Genomic DNA, 20,887 nt, shown 5'->3' with positions numbered 1-20,887 from the left:
GATGGGTGTATCCAAAATTTGCTGGACCAAGACCTCATTGAGCCCTGCTCCACTTCCTGGGCCAGTGCCTTTGTATTACTAAAGAAGAAGACTGGAAGATATCGCCTTGCGGTCGACTACAGACCCTTAAATGCAATCACAACTGTGCCAGTATGTCCCATCCCCCGTACAGACTGGGTAGTGGCTCAGCTCTGCCGCGCAAGGTGGTTCACGAGCTTTGACCTTGCTGAGGGCTTCATTCAAGTGTAGGTTGCTCCTGAAGATGTACCGAAGACTGCATTCCTTTGCCATAGAGGAGTGTTTCAATTTAAGCGAATGCCATTTGGGGTAGCAGGTGGGCCAGCAACATTTCAGTCTCTCATGGTCAAAGTGTTCAAAGACATAAAACACTACTGCATGACATTTCTTGACGATGTGCTCATTTATTCAGAAACTTTTGAGGACCACCTACAACATATCCATGAGGCACTGTGAAGAATTGGCTCTGCAGGTCTGACAATCAATCCCAGCAAAGTTACATGCTGTGAACAGGCATTAAAGTTCCTTGGACATGTAATCTCTCCAGGCAAATGTCAATCTGACCCAGATAAGGTGCGAGCAGTTGAAGAGTTCCCATGCTCTAAAACAGTCAAGTAACTCCAAATGTTTTTGGGCCTTGTGGGATACTACAGAAAATTTATCCCCTAGTTTTCTGACAAGGACAGACCCCTGACAGCTCTCCTCAAGAAAGTAGCCCATTGGGTTTGGGGGGCCGAGTAACAGACAGCATTCGAGACTCTGGGGCTCAGGGGCTCTGGGCCTTCGAGACTCGGGAGAGGTGGCTGTGGTATTGCCTGACCTGAGCAGGCCCTTTGTGATTGAAACAGATTCCAGTGGCCGTGGCCTATCGGCAGTGTTCTTGCAGGAAGTCAAAGGTGAACTCAAGCCTGTGTCATTTATAAGCAGGAACCTCAGCGTTTCTGAATAGAACTGTACTGTCAAAAAATGGGAATGCCTCGCTGTGGTGTGGGCTGTCGATAAGTTCTGACCGTATGTCGAATTCACATCATTTGAGGTGCATTGTGACCATACATCATTGGCTTGAATGTTTACAACTGAGCAGACATCGTGCATAGTGTGACATTGGGTGTTGAGATTGCAAGGGGTCAAGTGTGCCATAAGGCATTGTAAAGGACGGCTCAACATCCCAGCTGATGCACTAAGCAGGTGCCCCATCCCTGCTGCCAAATCTGCTCAGCCTTGTTTGGCAGAGGACTTGTTTCCAATAGAAGTGCAAGAGCCACAACAAACCATACGGCTTGAGCTAGCAGCCCCTGTTGTCGTGGCTTATGTGTCCACTCTCACCGATACTGCAAAGTTTCAATTGGAACAACGCAAGGATCTACTACTGCTGCAGCCGCTGCAATACTTAGTCTGGCCTACTACCTGGTGACGCTAAAGAGTCCAAGAGGGTACAGGACCTAGCTGATGACAGCGAAAGCTCGAAAAATGGTATCCTTATTTATGTACACGGTCGGTGAATGTAAGGTCGCCTGGCTTCCCCAACACTTACGAGACATGGCACTGAAAATGGAGCATGACGACCTCCTAAATGGGCATTTAGGCTTTTTAAAAACTTTGAAACGTGTGAAGAGCCGGTGTACAGGGCTCGGTATCCACTCCTATATGTCCCGTTGCATCCGCAGCTGCCTGCAGCGCCAGGCTTTTCAAATCTCACTGGCAAAAACCAAAAGGACTGATGGACAGTTCATGGGCCACTCACCCAATGCAGCAGCTTAGTGTGGACCTTGTTGGGCCACTGCCCACAACCCCTTGGTGCCACAAGTACATTCTGGTGGTGCTGGACAAGTTCACAGAGTTTGTGAAGCTTTTCCCGTTACGCGACGCCTACCTCCAAATTGATAATCGATAAAATGATCGATGTTTTTTGCCGGCATAGTGTGCCTAGCTCCATGTCTAGTGACAGTGGCAAACCATTCATTAGCAAAGTGGGGAAAGGCATTCTCCAGCAATAGGGAGTCAAGGAGAGCCACACAGTCCCATACAGACCAGCAGGACAGACTGTGGAATGCCATAACACAATGGTTAAACAATGCCTGGTGGGCTTCTGCACTTCCCACAGGGACTGGGACATAAGGCTGCCCGAAGTGGCGTTTACAATGCACACATCTGAAAGTTTAGTTACTGGCTTTACGCCGGCCTTCTTGTGCTATGAGTGGGAACTACGAGACTGGTTCCGTGGAGCCATCACAATCATGCAGCTGGCACCGAGGTGCCCCCTTCTGTGCTTCTTGTCCTAGCTGCCGAACTGGATGTGTATCTTCAAGATGCCTGGGCCTTTGCACAGGAACATGAAACTTTGGGTAAAGCCAGCCAGGCAAAGTATTACAATAAAGTGCGCACTCCAGCTACCTTCCAGGCAGGAGACGGTTCTCCGGGACACGCATCCACTAAGCAAGGCAGGCATTGAATTCACAACCAAGTTTGTCCCTCGACGCACAGGGCCATTTAGAGTGACTGTACGCTTTGGATGCAATACCTACAGACTCAAAGACCTGGCTACAGGGAAACAGGAAGGCCTCGCTAATGCACACGAGCTGAGCCCTTATGATGTGCCTTGGAAGCCCTCTGCACAGGATAAAGGGGGGGTGGGGTGGGGGGGAGGCATCTTTGAGGGTACCGGGCTGACGCCAGGCGGCATAGAATTGCAGGCACGAGACGGTAGGCAAAACTGTGTAGAAAAGCAGGCACGGGACAGTAGGCAACGGCATGTGGCAGAGAGGGAGAACATGGCAGGCGTGTGTCTGCGGTCGTCATGCAGGGAGCGTGCAACAACAAACTCAGCGAGTGAAGTAATCAGCAGAGCAAGCCGCGTGTGGTGCAGTGCAGCGGGACGGAACGCAGACTGCGCGTGTGTGCTTGCGCCGAGGATTTCCCGAAATAAAGAGTGTACTTGACAACTTGTGCCATCATCCTCACTAGTGCTGCCATCGTCATCGCTGCTACGGTCCCATAATGCGTCATCGTCCAGCAAAATTCCACATTTGGCAAACGACCGCACCATGACATCGTGTGGAACAGCAGCCCACGCCGAATGCACCCAACCACACGCAGCCGTAAGGGAGGCGCTTTTGACAGGTCCAGTTGGTGTAAGTTCACGGTCTTCTGCCGCCAGCCACTCGTACTGACGGCGGAGGAGAACCTTAAAGAGCGAAAATCCGGGCTTGTTTCATGACCATGTCGCACTTCACTGGCAGGGACTGATCACCCATTTCAGCGACCTACGCCGCAAGCTGGCCTACAGCTCCGGAAAGCATCCAGACTTCGACCCGTGTGAAATTCCTCACTTGCCATCACAGGTGAAAATTTTGCTTCACTCCAGTCGCCACTCTCGCACCACCCGTTCAGAAACATTGAACTTGCGGCGCACTGCACAGTGATTTGTTACTTTGGCGTAAAGGATGGCAGCCCTCTTGAACGCTCCTGTGAACGAGCGCCAAAGGTTTGTGGGCCTGGAGCACTCATGACGACTGAGGAAGCATGGAAGTAGCACGTAGTCGGCGGGCAAGTCGAATGCGTCAAACTAAGAGCTACAGGGAAAGAGAAACATGAGCGGTGGCTGTTCTTCCATGAACTATTGATACTCCCCGCAAGCACCGCCGTTCTGAGGGCACTGCTGCGAATAGAACAGCGGCACTTCCATCAACTATCGACACCCCCCCATGAGTGTTGTGTGCACTGTAAAACATTCAGAAATGTTCCATAAGCCTTCCTAAAAGTGAACAAACATGCTTGATAGCGATAACCTATGGGTAGAGCCATAAAGCAAGCATAAAATTGTAACTATGTCGTAGCTCCTCTGATATCACGTGGGTCTCGCTTTTTTGGCAGTGCCGGGTTTTGGTTTCGATTGTAAGTTGACCTCCCCAATCCAAATTTTCAAATGTGAAAAAATAGGTTGACTTGCAATCATAGAAATATGGTACTACTGTTTAGTATGTACTTTTCCGAGCTCCAGTCAACTATGGTTTAACAAGGTTTGATTGTACGCTATAGTCCAGACTAGTCAATTTGTCATATGTAGAAACTGAGTGATGCTAAAAGGATAACAGACAACAACAAATAGTGCTACTCAACTTCTCAGCACAATATACATGGTCACATTACTATGCAATGCAGTATATTACAAGATTATTTAGACAACGAAAACATAATTGTCAAGTAATTGACACATTAAACTAAAATCAATTTTCCTAGATCACCACACTTTAGTTGGGCACCATCTCCGCAACTGTCTTGGGGTGTTGTTTTGCAGTTAGTGGAAACTATGTATAAAAAGTCTTGTTATACATTTGCATCTCGCCAAACATTTTTATTTATGCCCAGTGATTGTCTGCTCTTAGAGGAAACTCAATCAGAATTTTTCTTTGCACTTAGGTATGAGCAGCCCCAGGAGCAGTGGTGGGTTCTTTCTGGGTGTGAACTTCGTTGTGCAAGCTTTGTGGCATTCTTGTGGTACCCAGGTGCCTGGCCTACCAATCCCCATTGAGAACATGATCCTGCGCTATGTGAAGATGAAGGCTGACTGGTGGACCAACACGGCTCACTACAACCGGGAGCGCATCCGCCGTGGAGCCACTGTGGACAAGACAGTCTGCAAGAAGAACCTGGGTCGGCTGACGCGGCTCTACCTAAAGGCAGAGCAGGAGAGGCAGCACAACTACCTCAAGGTGAGTCCACGTGCAAGGCAAGTGCGCGCACATACACATACACACCCATAATCACCATCATCATAATTTATTTACCCCCAAAGTCTACAATGTGGCATCACATAACAATCTAACAGATTGTTCCCTGTAATAAAGCGCCAGGAACGTGCAGCGATAGCGAAAGTGAGGCATGCCATTTGATTGCCCACAAACAACCTGTTATGCAGATTCATCACACACATGCGTCATACAGTGCAGTCCACTTATAACGATACCACATATAATGATATATCGGTTATAACGATGTATCGACATGAGAGTGTCATTTTATGCATTAGGTCTGTGGGGAAAAAAAACATTTATAACGATAGGTTATTCACCGCATATCGGATATAATGATCAAAATTTGGCCGTCTGGACGGCGTTTTCCGTGCCAAATAATCGTAAAATTTGCGTTGCTTAGTTCCCGAAACGAACTATGTCGAGACGAGGTGATGTTTACCACCGTAAGTTCGTATCTGCCGCCATTACCGCGCAGCGCGTCTCGCCCCGCCCGCGCACCGGAGAATAGCTGCGTAGGCGCAGCGCGCCACAAGATGATGCTAACTGCTTCATACGCGTCGGCCACAGCTGCTCTGAAAGAGAGAGAAAGAAAAAAAAAGTGACAAGCAAAGCGGTGCGGTGGCGCCCGTCCCACGTCTCTCTCGCGATAGCAGGCTGATGCCACCGAAGCAGCGTGCAACCAACGGTTCAACCCAATTCGAAGATGGCGCCGACAAAGCGTAAAGCTGTGTATAGCTGTGTCGCTTGACACGAAGATGGATATGTTGCAGGACTCTCGATGCGGCTTAAAGGTGAGTGCCCTCGTGAAGAAGTATAAGCTCGTCTAGTTAATGATATCAATCATCTTGAAAACCGGGAGCACCGCGATTGTGAAGGCAGGAGCTATCAGTGGCCATGCCGATCAGCGGAAAAGGGTTAGAGACCCTTTGTACACCGATGTTGAAGAGGCGCTTTACCAGTGGTTCATCACCAATTGCTTCAAAAAGGCGGGCTTTGTGCATAAGGACGAACTTCCCCAACCCACTGAGACCAACACGGTGGAAGACGCTGACATAACCGAGCTCTGGGAGCTCGTTCCTACTGGTGACGCAGGTGGTGCGTCGAAGGAGTTTTTGATTGCAGACAGTGCTGCCTCGTTCTGCGATGAGGTCACTGACGAGGCGAACGCCGAAGATGTGCTGTCTCGACAGACGGCAGAGTTGTGCGACGGTGGCGACGGCAGCAGCGACAGTGACAACGAGATTGACAGTGGCTCCTTGACCCCAACCACGATGTCCACGCAAAGTGCACTGTCGTAGATCGACTCCTTAATTGATTTTATGCATGCTAAAGGATTGCCGCCAGTGTTCGCGCAGAAGCTGGAATCCATGCACACCGCGGTTGTGAAGCTGAAGCTGCCGCAACAGCAAGTGCAGATTTCGGACTATTTCGGCGCGTCTAACCCTTGACACGGTCATTGGCGCTAGAAATAAAGTTTGTTTTTCTTGGCCTACTGTCTACATCATCTATTCTTTAGAGCAAGTAGCGAATCCGAGTTCGGAGCTGCAAAGGTATGTTCCGCGTTTTTCTGAACTTTTTTTTAATAACTGCAGTCCAGATATAGCGATCATCGGTTAATACGATCATATTTTTCGTCTTTCTCGATATCGTTATAAGTGGATTGCACTGTGGCATATGTTATGCACATACTGCCATGCATACACATGGCAGTATCACCAACGTGCACGCCTACATGATAGTCATGCTGGTGAGCACCTCACAGTAGTGCTTTGGGTAATAGACTCAACGATCGATTTTTTTGGACATGCCGAATAATTAGGGCGCTACGCTTACCATTATCGCCATGTACCCCATAGAGTCCATAATATCCCATAGTGTATTAAAATGTTGTGAATGACGACAGGCTGACACATTCGTCACGAGCATTTCCTTTATTACGTACTGCACTACGAGACTCCCATGTGTGCGGTCTCCAAGCACTATGCCTTTCTCCGCCTGACCTGGAGCTCTTGGTCCGCCTACGCTGCTACTCTCTCCTTACAACTCTCCTCTCCCATCAAAACGGGGAGCAGAAAGGGAAGAGAGAAGCTGTGGCTCATGCTAGAGCATCAACTGGTCTGCGTGGGCAGTAGTCCGTCAATGTCCCGTAGTAGCGTCGTGGTCGCCCAACTGCTTGACCACGGGATGAGGTCCATGTCGCCACGGTGCCAACTTCGCTGAGACATCTTTGGCAGCATCACTCAAGGTGGGAATATTGTGGGGATGCGTGACTCTCACACGTCCCCCGATATGTTGTTTTCCCCCATAGCTCCTGTCTCCTGTAATCTGGCTTCGCTGCATGGCCTGGTGTCCGCGGCAGTCGGTGTAGTTGAAGCGCATTGCAAGAGATGACGCGAGTGTGGCTTTGCTAACGCCACCTAACAGCGGGGTTACTTGGGTGTGAAAAGGAGAAGGCTCTTCCTCTAACTTGGGATCGGCAAGTGCCGCGGACATTCCGCGCTTGTCCCGATCCATGCTTCTGCGAGACCCTCTCGCGAGGCCTCGTTTGAACGCGCCTCCGTTCACGTGACCGTACGCGCGAACAACCAGGCATTGGTGTCCAGCATGGGGCAAACATATTCGTTCGTTATCCGGTTGCGGTGAGTCGGACTTTCGCGATTTGTTGTGCGCCCATCGGCATGTTTTGTGGATAACAACTCGGCTAGCAGGCATTGATCTATGAAAGGTGCAATAAATGCCCTTGTGATTGTCTGCACTACTGTGTTGTCGTTCCTTTGTCCCAAGAGCACAGGTGAGAACCCCACACTATCAAAGAGCACAAGGTCACTGTCTTTAATGGTTGTCGGCTGCCAATGACCAGTTGTAACTGGACTTCTTAATAAAGGGAAAGTGAGACATCCATCCATGCGTAGCAATTGCTGCAAAGGAAACCTATACGGGTTCCTCGAAAGAAGAACCTAACATGAAGTAACAGTCGTCCCGGTCCGGGACACGAACATTACGGTTACATAAGCTCCTGTTGCCGGGAAGCGCGAGAACTACTCGGGGATCCTTGAGTGCTATTGCGTTCCACTCAAAGCTTAAGCGTCAAAGGCAAAGCTTAAGCGTCCTCTAAATTTTGAAATAATGTTCATCATGTTTTTCATCAATATTAATGAAACTTTGCAGTCTTATTAATATTTTTGTGCTCATTTCAATTATGTTATTAGTTTTGTTGTAGGTTAATTAGTTACAATAATTATCTCACTTCCATTGTTAAGGCCACAATGGAAAAAATATGCACCATAAAGAATTATTGGTAAGTGATGTTTAGCTAGCATACAGAGTACTTATTTGTCTCACACTTTTTTTTTGTCTCGTCAATAATATATATTGCTACGAGGCACTGCAGTAGTGAACGTTGATCAGAGAACTGACAGAGATGACGATTGCCGATAGTCGTGCACACTGGCTATATCTTGTATGCCTGTCTTCTGCCCGTTGTATATATCTTGTAAGCATATTGTCAAGCGTCTTTTCTCCCCTTAGCAGTATTTTACAGTCCATTTAATAGAAGCCCACAAAATGTAGCAACCATGCAGTAGAAAATGTAGCAAAATAATTAATTTACAGAGAAAAAGGAATTGCTTGCTACACTTCATAGAGTATACATTAGGCTCTGTTCTGGAAGAAAAAATTTTTATTGCGTCTGTTCTTGGTGTTGAGATATCGAGGCCTGAATTTTAGATGGAGGCCAAAATTTGTGTTTTGAGAAAGGTGCAGAAAGTAAAAAGCTTTAATTTTGAGGGCACATGGCATCCAGAACAACCATTTTTACGAGCAATAAAAACAGCGCTAAACGACGGGACGAGTGAAGGGACACAGACAACGGCGCAACCATTTTTATTTTCACTCTAGACACATGAAACTATCAGGACACATCCAATCTTGTGTGCTGCTTACAAATATGCTATTTGTTTTTTTTTATGGTGTCAAAAAAAAAAAAGTAGCTGCAATTCTTCTGGTGCTAAAGGTTTTGGATGTGATGTGCTAAAAATGTACTGCAACAAAATAGCTAAAATTGAGCAGATGTGTTGCAGGATGTGCAAATACTGCAAGTTAGCATTTGGATGTTTGTATCTGTACTTTCCGAAGTTATGAAATTCTGATGTTGCAGCTTTACAAATGTGAATTCTTGTTGGCAATTTCTACAGGATTTCAAATTATTCCGGGGTCTTAAGACACTATATCATAGTTTTTGTGCACTCTCTGACTACTGTACATATTTGTGGGGGATTTTCACGCACGTAACCCATCGTGGGAGACTCGTGATGTGAGATGAGAGGTCAACTCCTAAAAAAACGACCTCATGAGCTCTGGTGTGTTCCTTTTCAGTAAGAAGGAACCAACATATTACAACCATATTAAATATTCAAAAATTACAATCAAATGCAACAAACTGATGTCATGTTCTGTCGACTGAAAGTTGTGGTACTCATTCTTGCCTGCTGACTGGTGGGGAACTTCCCCTCTATGGAAGGTGTGGTGAGAGGCTGACCGTTCTCCATGTCTGGGTGGAGTATCGGGAAGCAGAAGCTGAACAAAAGAAGCACTTCTAGCACAACAATGCCACATTCCTCTTCATCCAGTATTGTTTCGTGGAGAACGAATTTTTTACAATGAATCAGTTAAAATTTTTTGTACAAGTTGTCGATTTATTGCACGTTATAAGCCCGTGAGAGTCGTAGCACATCCTCTCACCAGGGGCTGCTGCTGTGATAGTAGCGACCTGCATGGCGTATGCCTCTAGGCCTTTGTGCTTAAGGGACCTGGTGAGGCAGTGGGCCTCTTCAATTATGCATTCCCAAACTGTCCGCAAACCATCTGTGACTCCCGGTCTGACTAGCCCTGACAGATGTGTGCGCCACAGTCACGTGATCCAGGTGTCAGGGACTTTCCGAGGTGTTGTTGGAAGTGCTGTGATCGGAAGTCACTCTCCTGGCTGCCATCGTCTGCTCTTAGCTACTCATAGCTAGCCCCCACCCAGTGAATTCATTAGTGTTGCCTCCGAAATGGTGCAGTCTCAGAGGGCACATCACCATCACAACCATAAAGCTTGCATAGGGGAATCGCAGCATGAATGTGAGAACGTGTTTGCACAGCGCCAGTTGCATCGCACTGTCGCTGTTCATGCTTCTTAATTGCAGTATTTAAGCTAGCTCATTGCCTGTGAAATTTAAGCGGCATTCCCTCGCGCAGATAAGCAATGTCATGCCATGTCGCTGTTCACGCAGAAAGCACCCGCCGATATCCTCAAAGCTCATGAGACAGTCTACTAAAGGCCCTACATGTGTCTAGGACAGATCACATGAAGACCATCTACTAATTCTGCACGTCAGAACCAAACGCTCGAATTTGGCAACAGAAGGGGTCAACATATATGTCAGCAGCAATCTGTGAAAGTTTAGTGGTAAGCCACCCCAGCTACTGGCGTGGAATAGCCGCATGCAATATATATTGGATGTATGAGGTGTGACATAAAAGAAACGAGACTAAGTGTGTAGCTTGAATAAAGAGTGGAGTTGGCAACAACTGTTTTGCTGACATAATCCCACACACCTCCTCTATTCATGCTTCCAGTTTCGGCGGAACCGATCACGCCAGTGGGAGTGCTGCGTCATTGAGTGAACACGTGCAACTGCATCCTGCCGGAAACATGTCTGATGTAAAAACCGAACAGTGAATCAACATCAAGTTTCTTGTGAAACTTAAGAAATCAGCCACGGAAACATATAAAATAATAACCGAGGCTTATGGAGATGTAACTTTGTCTCGTGCACGTGTGTTTGAATGGCATAAGCGGTTTTCAGGGGGACGGGACAGTGCGGAAGATGATGAACGTGCTGGGCGCCCAAGGTCAGCAATTACAGACCAAAACATTGCCAAAGTTCGTGATGTGATCAGTGGTGACCGAAGATTAAGTGTTCGTGCAGTGGCGGAGTTGGTTCACTTGGATAGGGAAGCTGTTCGACGCATTTTAACGGAAGAATTACACATGAGGAAGATTTGTGCGAAGGTGTTTTTAAAAGTTGTCCATTGACCAAAAACAGTGCCGTAAAGACGTGTGTGCGGACATGTTAGAACTCATTGCAAACCAGCCAAATTTGTTGGAATATGTTGTAACATGTGATGAGACATGTTTTTTTACACATGACCCAGATAGTAAGCACCAGTCAATGCAGTGGAAGTCTCCAGGATCCCCAAGACCCAAAAAAAGCACGCATGTCAAAATCAAAATTCAAGGCAATGGTAATAGTCTTTTTCGACATTAATGGAATTGTAATGATTGAGTGGGTTTCCAGTGGTCAGACTGTAAATCGAACACTACTACATTGAAGTACTATAAAGACTTCGTGAAAAAATTAGGAAAAAAGAGGTCACAGTTGTGGAGTGATAGATGGCTGTTGCACCAGGACAATGCACCCGCTCACACGACCCTATCTGTCAAGCAGTTTCTGACCAGCAATAACATTACTGTCATGGGGCATCCTCCTTATTCACCTGATTTGACTCCATGCTACTTTGTTTTACTTCCTAAAGTTAAATCTTGCTTAAAGCAAGATTGAACCTCTTCAACCATTTTATCTCGGTTGAAGAGGTTCAGGCAAAAACGGAGAATCTCCTGAAGGGCCTTCCAAGAACCTTGTTCCAGAACTGTTACCAGAAATGGCAGCACTGAATGCAGAAGTGTGTGAATGCTGAGGGGGACGACTTTGAAGGTGATAATGTCCCAGAGAACTGATTCAGTAAGTACAATAAGTTATTGGACCAGTCTCGTTTCTTTTGTGTCGCACCTCATATGATACTTTCACTCATATCAAAGAGAAGAAAAGGGCTTAACCGAGAGGCCCAATTTTTATTAATCGTATCATGAGAAGCCAACAAACAAAGACGCCAAGGTCAACATAGGGGTAATTGCTTGTACTTACTAATTGAATTCAAGAAATGATAAATTGATGGCTATAAAAGTGGATGAAAAATAAACTTTCCGTAGGTGGGGAACGATCCCACAACCTTCACATTACTCATGCGATGCTCTACCAATTGAACATAAAATTTACTATGCACATAGCAATGAGCATTACAGATTTTGCGAAACATTTCGTGAAAATGTGCGCCTGATTGCTGTGCTTCTCTCTTAAAAAAACGCAATGAGTAAAGCTGCAGCAGTTAGACCACTTGTGAAGAACTCGCATGATGGCACACAAGGCACCGATGTAATGGAGGTGATATCTGAGTACACAATATTTGCTGTGTGGGACGCACAAAGTATGCATACGGCATCTTTCACAACATGACGTCAAACGCCGCGTGCATCTTTTTAAGACAGCTGCCATCTGCTAGCTGCTTGTGCTTGTCCTAGGAAAAATCTTCTGACAGCTCCAAGACTCAATGGACAGACCGCACTTCCGGTCCATGAAAAGCGAACGCAGTTCCGGCAGCTCTCGGACTGGTGGATGGAGCTTCTGAAGTTGTTCAAAAAGATTGAATGCGAGACAGCAGTCCGGGACTGTCAGGGACTGATAATCAAAGAGGCCCAGTAGTGCTACTTGTAGCGATGTATTTTAGCAACTGTTCGTAATACATAATTTCTTCTTAGCATATCTCATGAATCATTGTCTAGTTTTAATGTGTATACAGTTGAACCTCGTAATAACGAATTCGTGAGAATTTCATTGTTGTGAAATGAGACAGCACAGACAGGTAATGCATCACAGAACGAAACTTTACTGTCAAAATTCCGTTAGCCTACTTTGGCAAGCTTGCTTGAAGATATTGAACTGCATTGCCAGCAGTACAAAGTGCGCCACAAGCGTCGGTTACCAGTAGCAGTACTGCCGTGGAGCACTATTCTCGGTGAATTGATTTCGGAGATATGATCACTTTTGCGAGGTATTGCATAACTTGACATCGGATGCAGAGCAACAGTGCTCCATGCATGCAGCACCATTTCTCCAGCACATGCCATCGCTCGTAGGTACCAGCGCGTCCATTGCCGAGCGTGAACGTGATTGTGTCTCGTATATATCCGAAGGCTGTCGATAGAGATTACGGCCTCTTCGCGCAAAGCTGTGTCCGGCGCCGAATTCGCACCTGATGCCTGTTGGGTGGCACCAAAACCAGCATTCTTGAAGCAAAGAATGCGCATTCCTGGACAATTGCTCAATCATGGCTCGATGCGTAGCACTCCATGCTGCGACCGACATCTCAAGTGTCATAAACAATTCCACGTCGGTGGGACGTGGACTTCCTTGTTTCTGCTGCGTTTTTCTCGCCGAGGTGCACATTAGGCACTGCAATAGGTGTGCAAAAACTTTCATCACATGTCGGTAGCAAGGTGCTGCCTGCTGCTTAGAACAAGTGATCAACGAACAAGATGGCGACCATGATGTGTTTCCAGCACAATTGCTTCCGGTGGTTGTTTGTTCTTGTAAAGAAAAATGGTGACACCCATGCAAGTGTAATGTGGCAGTATTTTATGCAATCTTAGTGCAAAGCAATCGTACTTGAGCACATTTTGAACCATGTTAGCTTCGCTTGAGTAGGCAATATGAGGGGTTACATTCTGGCGAATTTTATTCATGGAGGATTGTAGTACAAAGACATTTCGTTGTCGAAAGGTACGAAATGCATTGAATCCTATTGCTGTTCACTGGGGATACGAAAATATTTCATTGTCGCAAGAATTGGGTAGTCGCGGCATTTCCTTACTACCGGTTTAAACTGTATATATTCTTTATTCATATAACAACGACAGCTTATCATTACCTTGACACTCTTTGGCCACATCTGGCTCTTGTGCCAATAAACTCCAATAATAATAATAATAATCTGGCAGTCTGTTTCTGGGCTTTGCATACGTCCTGCTTACATCAAGCTACATCATGCGTACATCAGACTACATGGATGCTATGATGCTTGATATTTCCACTTTGGTTTCCACCACATGTAATGGGTGTGTGTTCGCAGGATGGCCCTTACATCAGTGCCGAGGAGGCCGTTGCCATCTACACGACTACTGTGCACTGGCTGGAGAGCCGCCGCTTCTCCCCCATCCCCTTCCCACCACTGTCGTACAAGCACGACACCAAGCTGCTCATTTTGGCCCTGGAGAGGCTCAAGGAAGCCTACAGGTGAGGCACTGGCTCCAGTAGAAGTCTATGAACAATCTTTAATGTGTAAAAAAAAGCACAACAGTGTAAGCACAGGTAGAACAGCTGTGCCAAATGTGCCAATAGCAGTCCTTCGCCTCATTCTGCACTAAATGAAGCATAAGAATGAAAGCGTCCTGCTGTTGATGGCTGCCTCGGTGCTAAAACTAAAAGTTGAACCTAAAGCATGCTGCCATGATGATTGTCAACCTGGAAGTTGTGGGGATGCGCGACTCTCGCGCGTCCCCATATATCTTGTTTTCCCCCAAATCCCGCTTCGCCGCGTGGCCTGCGTGACGCCCGCGGTGGTCGATGTGGTTGAAGCGCAGCGCGAGAGATGGCGCGAGTGTTGCGCTGCTAATGCCGCCGACAGGTGGGGTTACTCGGGCGCCGAGAGACAAGGCACTTCCTCTTGGGGTTCGGGAAGCAAGCGGGATGGACGGGCTGTGCCGTGCGTGCGCCGACCCATGCTTCTGTGAGACCATCTCGCGTGGCCGCCTTGGAATGCGCCACCGTTCGCGTGACAGTACGCGCGAACGACCAGGCGTTGGGATCCAGCATGGGGTGAACATATTCACTCACTATGCGGTCGTGGTGAGTCGGACTTCTAGATTTGTCGCGCACCCATCGGCATGTTTTGTGGATAGCAACTCGGCTAGCAGGCATTGATCTATGAAAGGTGCAATGAATGCCCTTGTGATTGTTTGCACTTCTGTGTTGTCGTTCCTTTGTCCCAAGAGTACGGAGAACCCCACAAAGTCAAGGGAACAGCCCTAGCCATGGATGTAGCCTGTGCTGTCAGTTCTGTCGCATGTTTGTTGCATCATTTTTCAGCAGATGTTCCAACTATTGACGCTGTATGGTCCTTTTGTTTGTGCTAGTCGTGTGGCAGTTCAGTATTCCTCATATCAGCTTGGCACGAATCTTGCTAAAGGGTGATGCCAGATCAAAAAGTAGCCTGCTCAGTCACACATTGTTTAGCAGAGTTGTTTGCAGTGTCACTTTGAAAATAGTTAAACGTCGATACAGGTTAAACTCTTTATAATGAAGTAATTAAAATAGGCTGAATTAAGATGGCAAGCTGGGTGAGTTGGTGATTGAACATGTACCTATGGGTGGGCAGTGCAACCCGGATGAAGGACGAGAGGGAGTGTTGTGTACTGCGCTCGTGTTGTGTACTTCCTCTCGTTCTTCGTCCGGGTTGCGCTGCCCACCCATAGGAACATGTTAAAATAGGCAATTTTCTTCGTTACAACAAAATTTTGGCATATTGAAATTCAACCTTTTACGCAAATAAAAACAGTTGCCTATGGATTTTTCTTGCACCGAAGGGGCCACAGGATTTGAATTAGAAGAAAAGAGAAAAATTTTTTTTAATTTGAAACTCTGCGATGAAAGATATGGTTTCATACTGCAGTGGTTTTGAAATGGGGTTCTGCGAAGCAATTTTTGGTGGTGTGCGAGAGCCATGCTCGTGGCCGCTGTAAGTCTTCAGGCATTCCGATTCAGGATTGCAGAAACAACTGTAAAGCTTTCGTTGAAGTTTTCTATTACATATGCATGTGAGCATGCTTTTTCCAGGCTTGCATACCTGAAAAGCAAATATAAAAACAGGTTGAATATGAATGCTGATATGCAACTCTGCTTAAAGGACACCAAAGGCAATTATTAAGTTAAGCTATAGTGATAGATTAGTGCTCGAGAATCTCTAAGGTGTCAATATTACCGCGAGCAGAGCCTTAATAATCAAGAAATTGAGGTAAATGCACGACATGGTTAGAGACTCCTCCAGGACATTCAAGCACTTGGCCTATGACGAAAGCACTCCTCTGTTAAATTCTGTCACTAGTACTCAACCATCCGTTGCAAAAAATATCCTTGTATTGTATTATAAGACAAAATAAAATGCTACTTGTCCAATTCTATCTCATTTTTTAGAAAAAAGAACTCATTGAAATTACCCTTTACATGACCTGGGCGGTAGAGAGGTTTCATTATCGCTCAACTCTGCGCGGTCCACGCTTTCGCGTTTCACTAGTTTCGTTATCGTGTAGTGCTGCGCTGGTTGTGGTGGCTCGCAAATTTAGCACAAACTGCAAGTAGCCGAGAATTCCACTTCCATGTGATGTCCTGGGATACCCGAACGGTCTACGCCACTTGACCACAAAGCAGCTATAGCGGTGAATCCACCACTCTGTTTTGGCTTGGTAGCGCCGTCTGTCAGACACCATTTTACTCACCGAGAGCAGCAAAGGGTGGTGATGCCGTATGCAATGTCACCACTCCCGCAGTTGGGTGGCGGGAGATTGGAATTTCGAAAAAGGCATTCGGGCCCTTCAGATGCAATTTAATCATAAACTAAGTCTGTTCTTGGCGCGAGACAAGCATTGAGAAGTTTCTGGAATGATATTTAAACAGCCCACGTTGACTTAGTATTTGCCTTTAGTGTCCCTTTAAGTATGAATGCACCACGTATTGACAAACTGCCCAGATTGAATTGACGTGGCACTTTTGTTTTACCATTCTTTACCAGGTAGCAATAAAAGGCACCTGTTTTACACTCCATGTTGTGTTAATTTATACCGCTAACCCCCCCCCCCCCTCTCTCACTGCAAGGGGTCTCCCATCACTTTCACCGGTCCACAAAGGGTCCCCGACACATCCATAACTGGAACCACTGTCATACCCTGTGAGCTATATCTTCACAATAGCGGTAGAAAGCCAATGCTTTCACATCCACTCTGCCCCCACGGCCTATAGTGCCGCCCGCAGTGGGACAGTGCTACGTATCACGAAAAATGCCGACAGCCATGAACGAATGCTTCGTCTGCCTCTCAATTCAAGGTGTCTCCGTAACACAAGATAACGTAATCACTGTGGGGTCCTCCCAGAGCCGTGCTCTTGGGACAAAGGAACGACAACACAGTTGTGCAAACAATCACAAGGGCAATTATTGCACCTTTCATAGATCAATGCCATCTAGCCGAGTTGCTATCCACAAAACATGCCGATGGGCGCGCGACAAATCTAGAAGTCCGACTCACCGCGACCTCGCGAGCGAGTAGGTTCGCCCCATGCTGGATCCCAACGCCTGGTCGTTCGCGTGTTCGGTCATGCCCAACGGTGGCGCGTTCGAAGGCGGCCACACGAGGCGGTCTCGCAGAAGCATGGGTCGCCGCGCGCCGACCCGCCGGGAAGGAGACAGCCCGATGTGCCCTGCGCCCCCAAGTAACCCTGCCGTGAGGCGGCGTTAGCAGCGCAACACTCGCGCCATCTCTCGCACTGCGCCCAAACCACATCGACCGCCGCGAGCATCACGCAGGCCACGCGGCGAAGCCGGATAACAGGAGACGCGCCATGCGGGAAAACAACATATCAGGGGATGCGTGAGAGTCGCGCATCCCCACATCACTAACACTAAATACATGAGAAAGCAGCGCACATGATGCCACACCATCTCAGTATGGCCATTCTTCAGAAATGCAGCTAGCTGATTACCTCTAAAACAGGAAATGCGGGTTGCAGCTGAGTGCATGTGCACTGAGTGCATGTTCACGCCTTAGCTAGAAAACGAGACGTCTGGCTACCCTCACACCTCCATTTCCCCTTGCTCGCACGAGCATATGGCGCTCATTAAGGGGAGATGTGGGTCTTAAAACCAATTTTGTTAATTTTAGTGTGAACTGGATGATATTCAACAGTATTGTTCAGTTTTTTCTGCTGATTGCAAATATCTAATTAGATTTTGTATATCTTCATTAGAACAAATGATGCAAAGTTTTTAATTAAGAAATTCAGTCAATTTCTTACGGGACTTTTTAAAAACTTAACGTTGTCAAAAGCAAAAACAAAGTATACGGCCAGAACACCAGAGAGTAGCTCTAGCCGGTGATGCTATTTTTATTGTTCTCAGTGCACTTATAATGCAAAAAGACCACATGTAAACATAATTGCAATATATTTGCTAATTTTCATTTGTATTTAGAGGCAATTAAAATTTAGCCGACAACTTTAGAAATAAATAAATAGCATCACCGGCTAGATCCATTCGACACAAATATTTTGATACCAAACATTTTGCTGGTACTTAGAAAGAACATATGAAAATCCCCCGTAAGGCAGTGTGCGGTGTCCAAAAAAATGAAGCTGAGAAAAACGAGTTTGAACTTTCAGTTCACTGTAACTTTGAATGGTCTAACAATATGGCAATATAAATTACATCACCATGTAGCCCTGTCTTTCAGCAACAAGTTCATGACATATATATGGCCATTGTGCAAAAATAACACTGAGATATTGGTTGCAACATCATGCATAGTCATTGAAAGCAATGCCAGAAAGCTAGCACCACGAGCTTCACATTCCTATTTTAGTTCCTTGTTGAACAGAAGGCACACAAATGGCATCCCTATGCAAATAAAGTTGCACAGACTTCATGGCCACAACAAAATATGTCCTTTCCACAAAGTTTATGGCTACAACAAAAAATCTGGATCACATCCCAGTGGAGGTCGCCACATTTCAATGGAGCCGAAATCCAAAAAAAATTCACGTGCTTGTGTTGCAGCGCTTCTCAAGTGGTGAAAATTAATCCAGAATCATAACATGGTTTTGGAACGTAAAATCCCAGAATTCAAATTTAAAAAAATGTATATATCTCTTGCACACTCACAGAATTTTGCATTCAGCATAGGTCACACCAAGACCTATAAAAGCCCAGGACTGTAGGCGGAGTCTGTTGCTGGCTTGTGCCTCTTTGCAAGCTTGTTTGTCAAAGCATTTCTATTCGTGTGGTCCTTGTCGGACATGAGAAGCCTCCGACGATCCTTTTCAAGGCTTCGGCGCACCATACAGCTACCGGCACTGTAGCCCAGCTTCTCGGCTATTGCAGTGTTGCTTCTTGTTACACCCTGGTTGAATCGGCTGATGGCTTCAGCTGCTGCCCTCTGGACACAGTGCAGCGAGGCATGCTTAGTCTTCGGGGCTTGATCCCAGATCACGGAATGCAGGCTTTCACTGGCATTCTGAGTCACGCCGTCGCTGCACCTCTCTAAGAGAGCTTCCTCACCCAGCCGCTTGAAAATTGGCTCCAGAGCTTCGCACACGAAGTCAGGCAGGCTGTTTTTGTGTGGTGGAGGTTGCTCGCCCTTTGCCACAGCTCGGTTGTAGCTGCACCAGGAGTCTAACCCTTCGGGACAAAGGTCATGCTTGGGGGCATCATCAGTTGACGACATATGGTGCAGGGTAGCTTCAACTGCCCTCTTCATGCCTGGCACGTCATTCTTGTGACTCCTCAGGGCCCAGCCATAGTAATTTGTGATCTTCTTGATCCTGTCCTGGGTGAGCCGTCCCTTTCCACCAAGTGTCTCACCTTGAGCCTTCTTTTTGTCAACCAGCCCACGCAAGGCTGCTCCCATGCGCTTGTGCACCTGATTGATGCAGGTGATGCAGATGATGATGCATTTCTTGTCTATCTTGATGAAGCCGTAAACAGCTTGCTCGGTCAAGGCGTGAAATGTCCTGCTGTCACCATCAGAGAGCATTGTCGTGTAACGCAGCTTGTACTTCTCAAGGGATCTTTGAAACATGAGCAGTGCAGCTTGTACCTCCATTTGCCCAGCATTATAGTCAATGTTTTTCTGGCACTCTGGAAGATGTTTTGTGTGCCAAGCCACATACCCTTCCTCATTGGGTTTTGGACCATGTGAGCAGCCCAAGCAAAAGTTTGACAGCACGACGTGGTCAACGACGAGCCCGGTGTACATCTCAATGATGCACCCAACAGCGACGTGCGAACTGCGGCCGCGTGTCAGCCAGGTTCCATCATAAATGACATCTATGTTCCCTGGTGGGCTTCCCAAGTCCTTGTACAGTTCTTTGATTTGGGCCACACTTTCAGCCTCACAATCTGTGGCAGCACTGCTGCACGCTTGAACCATCATGTTCATATGGCCCTGATAGGTCTTGTGGTGTAAGCCACGGTGAGAAATGTTCATTGCGGCAAAGAAGTCGGAGAGGGCTGTTGCTCCCTTACCAATGCTCTGCATGGCCTTCATAGCTCGGACGTTTACTTCGAACGGCGTTATTGTTGTGTCACCAGCCACTCTTGGGGAAGAAAATCGCTCTTCGCGCATGCCACACGTGGAGCACTCCAGCACAAGCTTGGCACAGAGCCCGTACACCTTGGCGGAATCCTTTGAAAGCGTCAGCGTTTTCTTGCCGCACTCGGGACACGGCATAAGTCCAAAAAAGTATTGTACCACGGATAAATCAACAATCGCAAATTCTGTTCCGCTGTCGTTGACGTCCTCTTTCGTGTCAACACCGAGCAACTCAAACTTGCGCTCCGTTGCAGACTGCGACGCCAGGCGCGTTTTCGCCTTGTCGGCGATCGCTGCACGCTTGCTTCTTTCTTCGGTCGTGAAGAAAACGGTGTCTACACGGTCTGCGTCAACACGCGACGCATGGGTGCTAGATGTGTTGCTGTTAGACGTACCGGGTTGCAGCTCGGAACTCGATCCGGCAGAATCTTCAAGCGGAGCAGCCGGCAACTCCGGGTGCATGACAGGCTTATCCATCTTCTGTCGCGCATTCCACGGCCGCCTTCGCGCCTTGCCGAACGCTTGACGCGTTGTAGTCTTCAGCCGACGATCTCCTCCAGCCATTCGGGCAGCGCAAAAGACACCTTATCAATCGTTGTCGAGAAGCGAGCGGCTGAACAAACTTTCACAGCGGCGGGATAAATCCAGAGAGAGAAACTCGCAGCGTGCACGAGAGCGACCAGCCTGTCGGGCACGCGGGAATCGGCACTCAAACGGCGCGCGACCAATAGGAGCGAGGCGCGCGGGGGGCGTGCGTGCTTTGGCCAATCAGCGGCACGGGCGCGTCCTTCAGAAATGACGCGATAGCGTCGGTTCCTCCTCA

At 47.3% G+C, this 20,887-nt stretch overlaps 1 protein-coding gene across 1 annotated transcript in view; it reads left to right on the top strand.

The window, feature by feature from the left end:
- Prp8 (pre-mRNA processing factor 8) overlaps positions 1–20,887 on the top strand; it is a 397,724-nt gene that overhangs the window by 182,448 nt on the left and 194,389 nt on the right. Inside the window, exons 14-15 of the mRNA XM_065433711.2 lie at positions 4,524–4,730; positions 13,782–13,945. Of these exons, the coding sequence (XP_065289783.1) occupies positions 4,524–4,730; positions 13,782–13,945 (371 nt within the window). The remainder of the gene's footprint in view (positions 1–4,523; positions 4,731–13,781; positions 13,946–20,887) is intronic.

Source organism: Dermacentor albipictus, chromosome 2, assembly GCF_038994185.2.
Source record: "Dermacentor albipictus isolate Rhodes 1998 colony chromosome 2, USDA_Dalb.pri_finalv2, whole genome shotgun sequence".
Classification (NCBI taxonomy): Eukaryota; Metazoa; Arthropoda; class Arachnida; order Ixodida; family Ixodidae; genus Dermacentor; species Dermacentor albipictus.
Note: the sequence above shows the minus strand (reverse complement) of the source record. Positions and strands in the feature narration are given on the sequence as shown.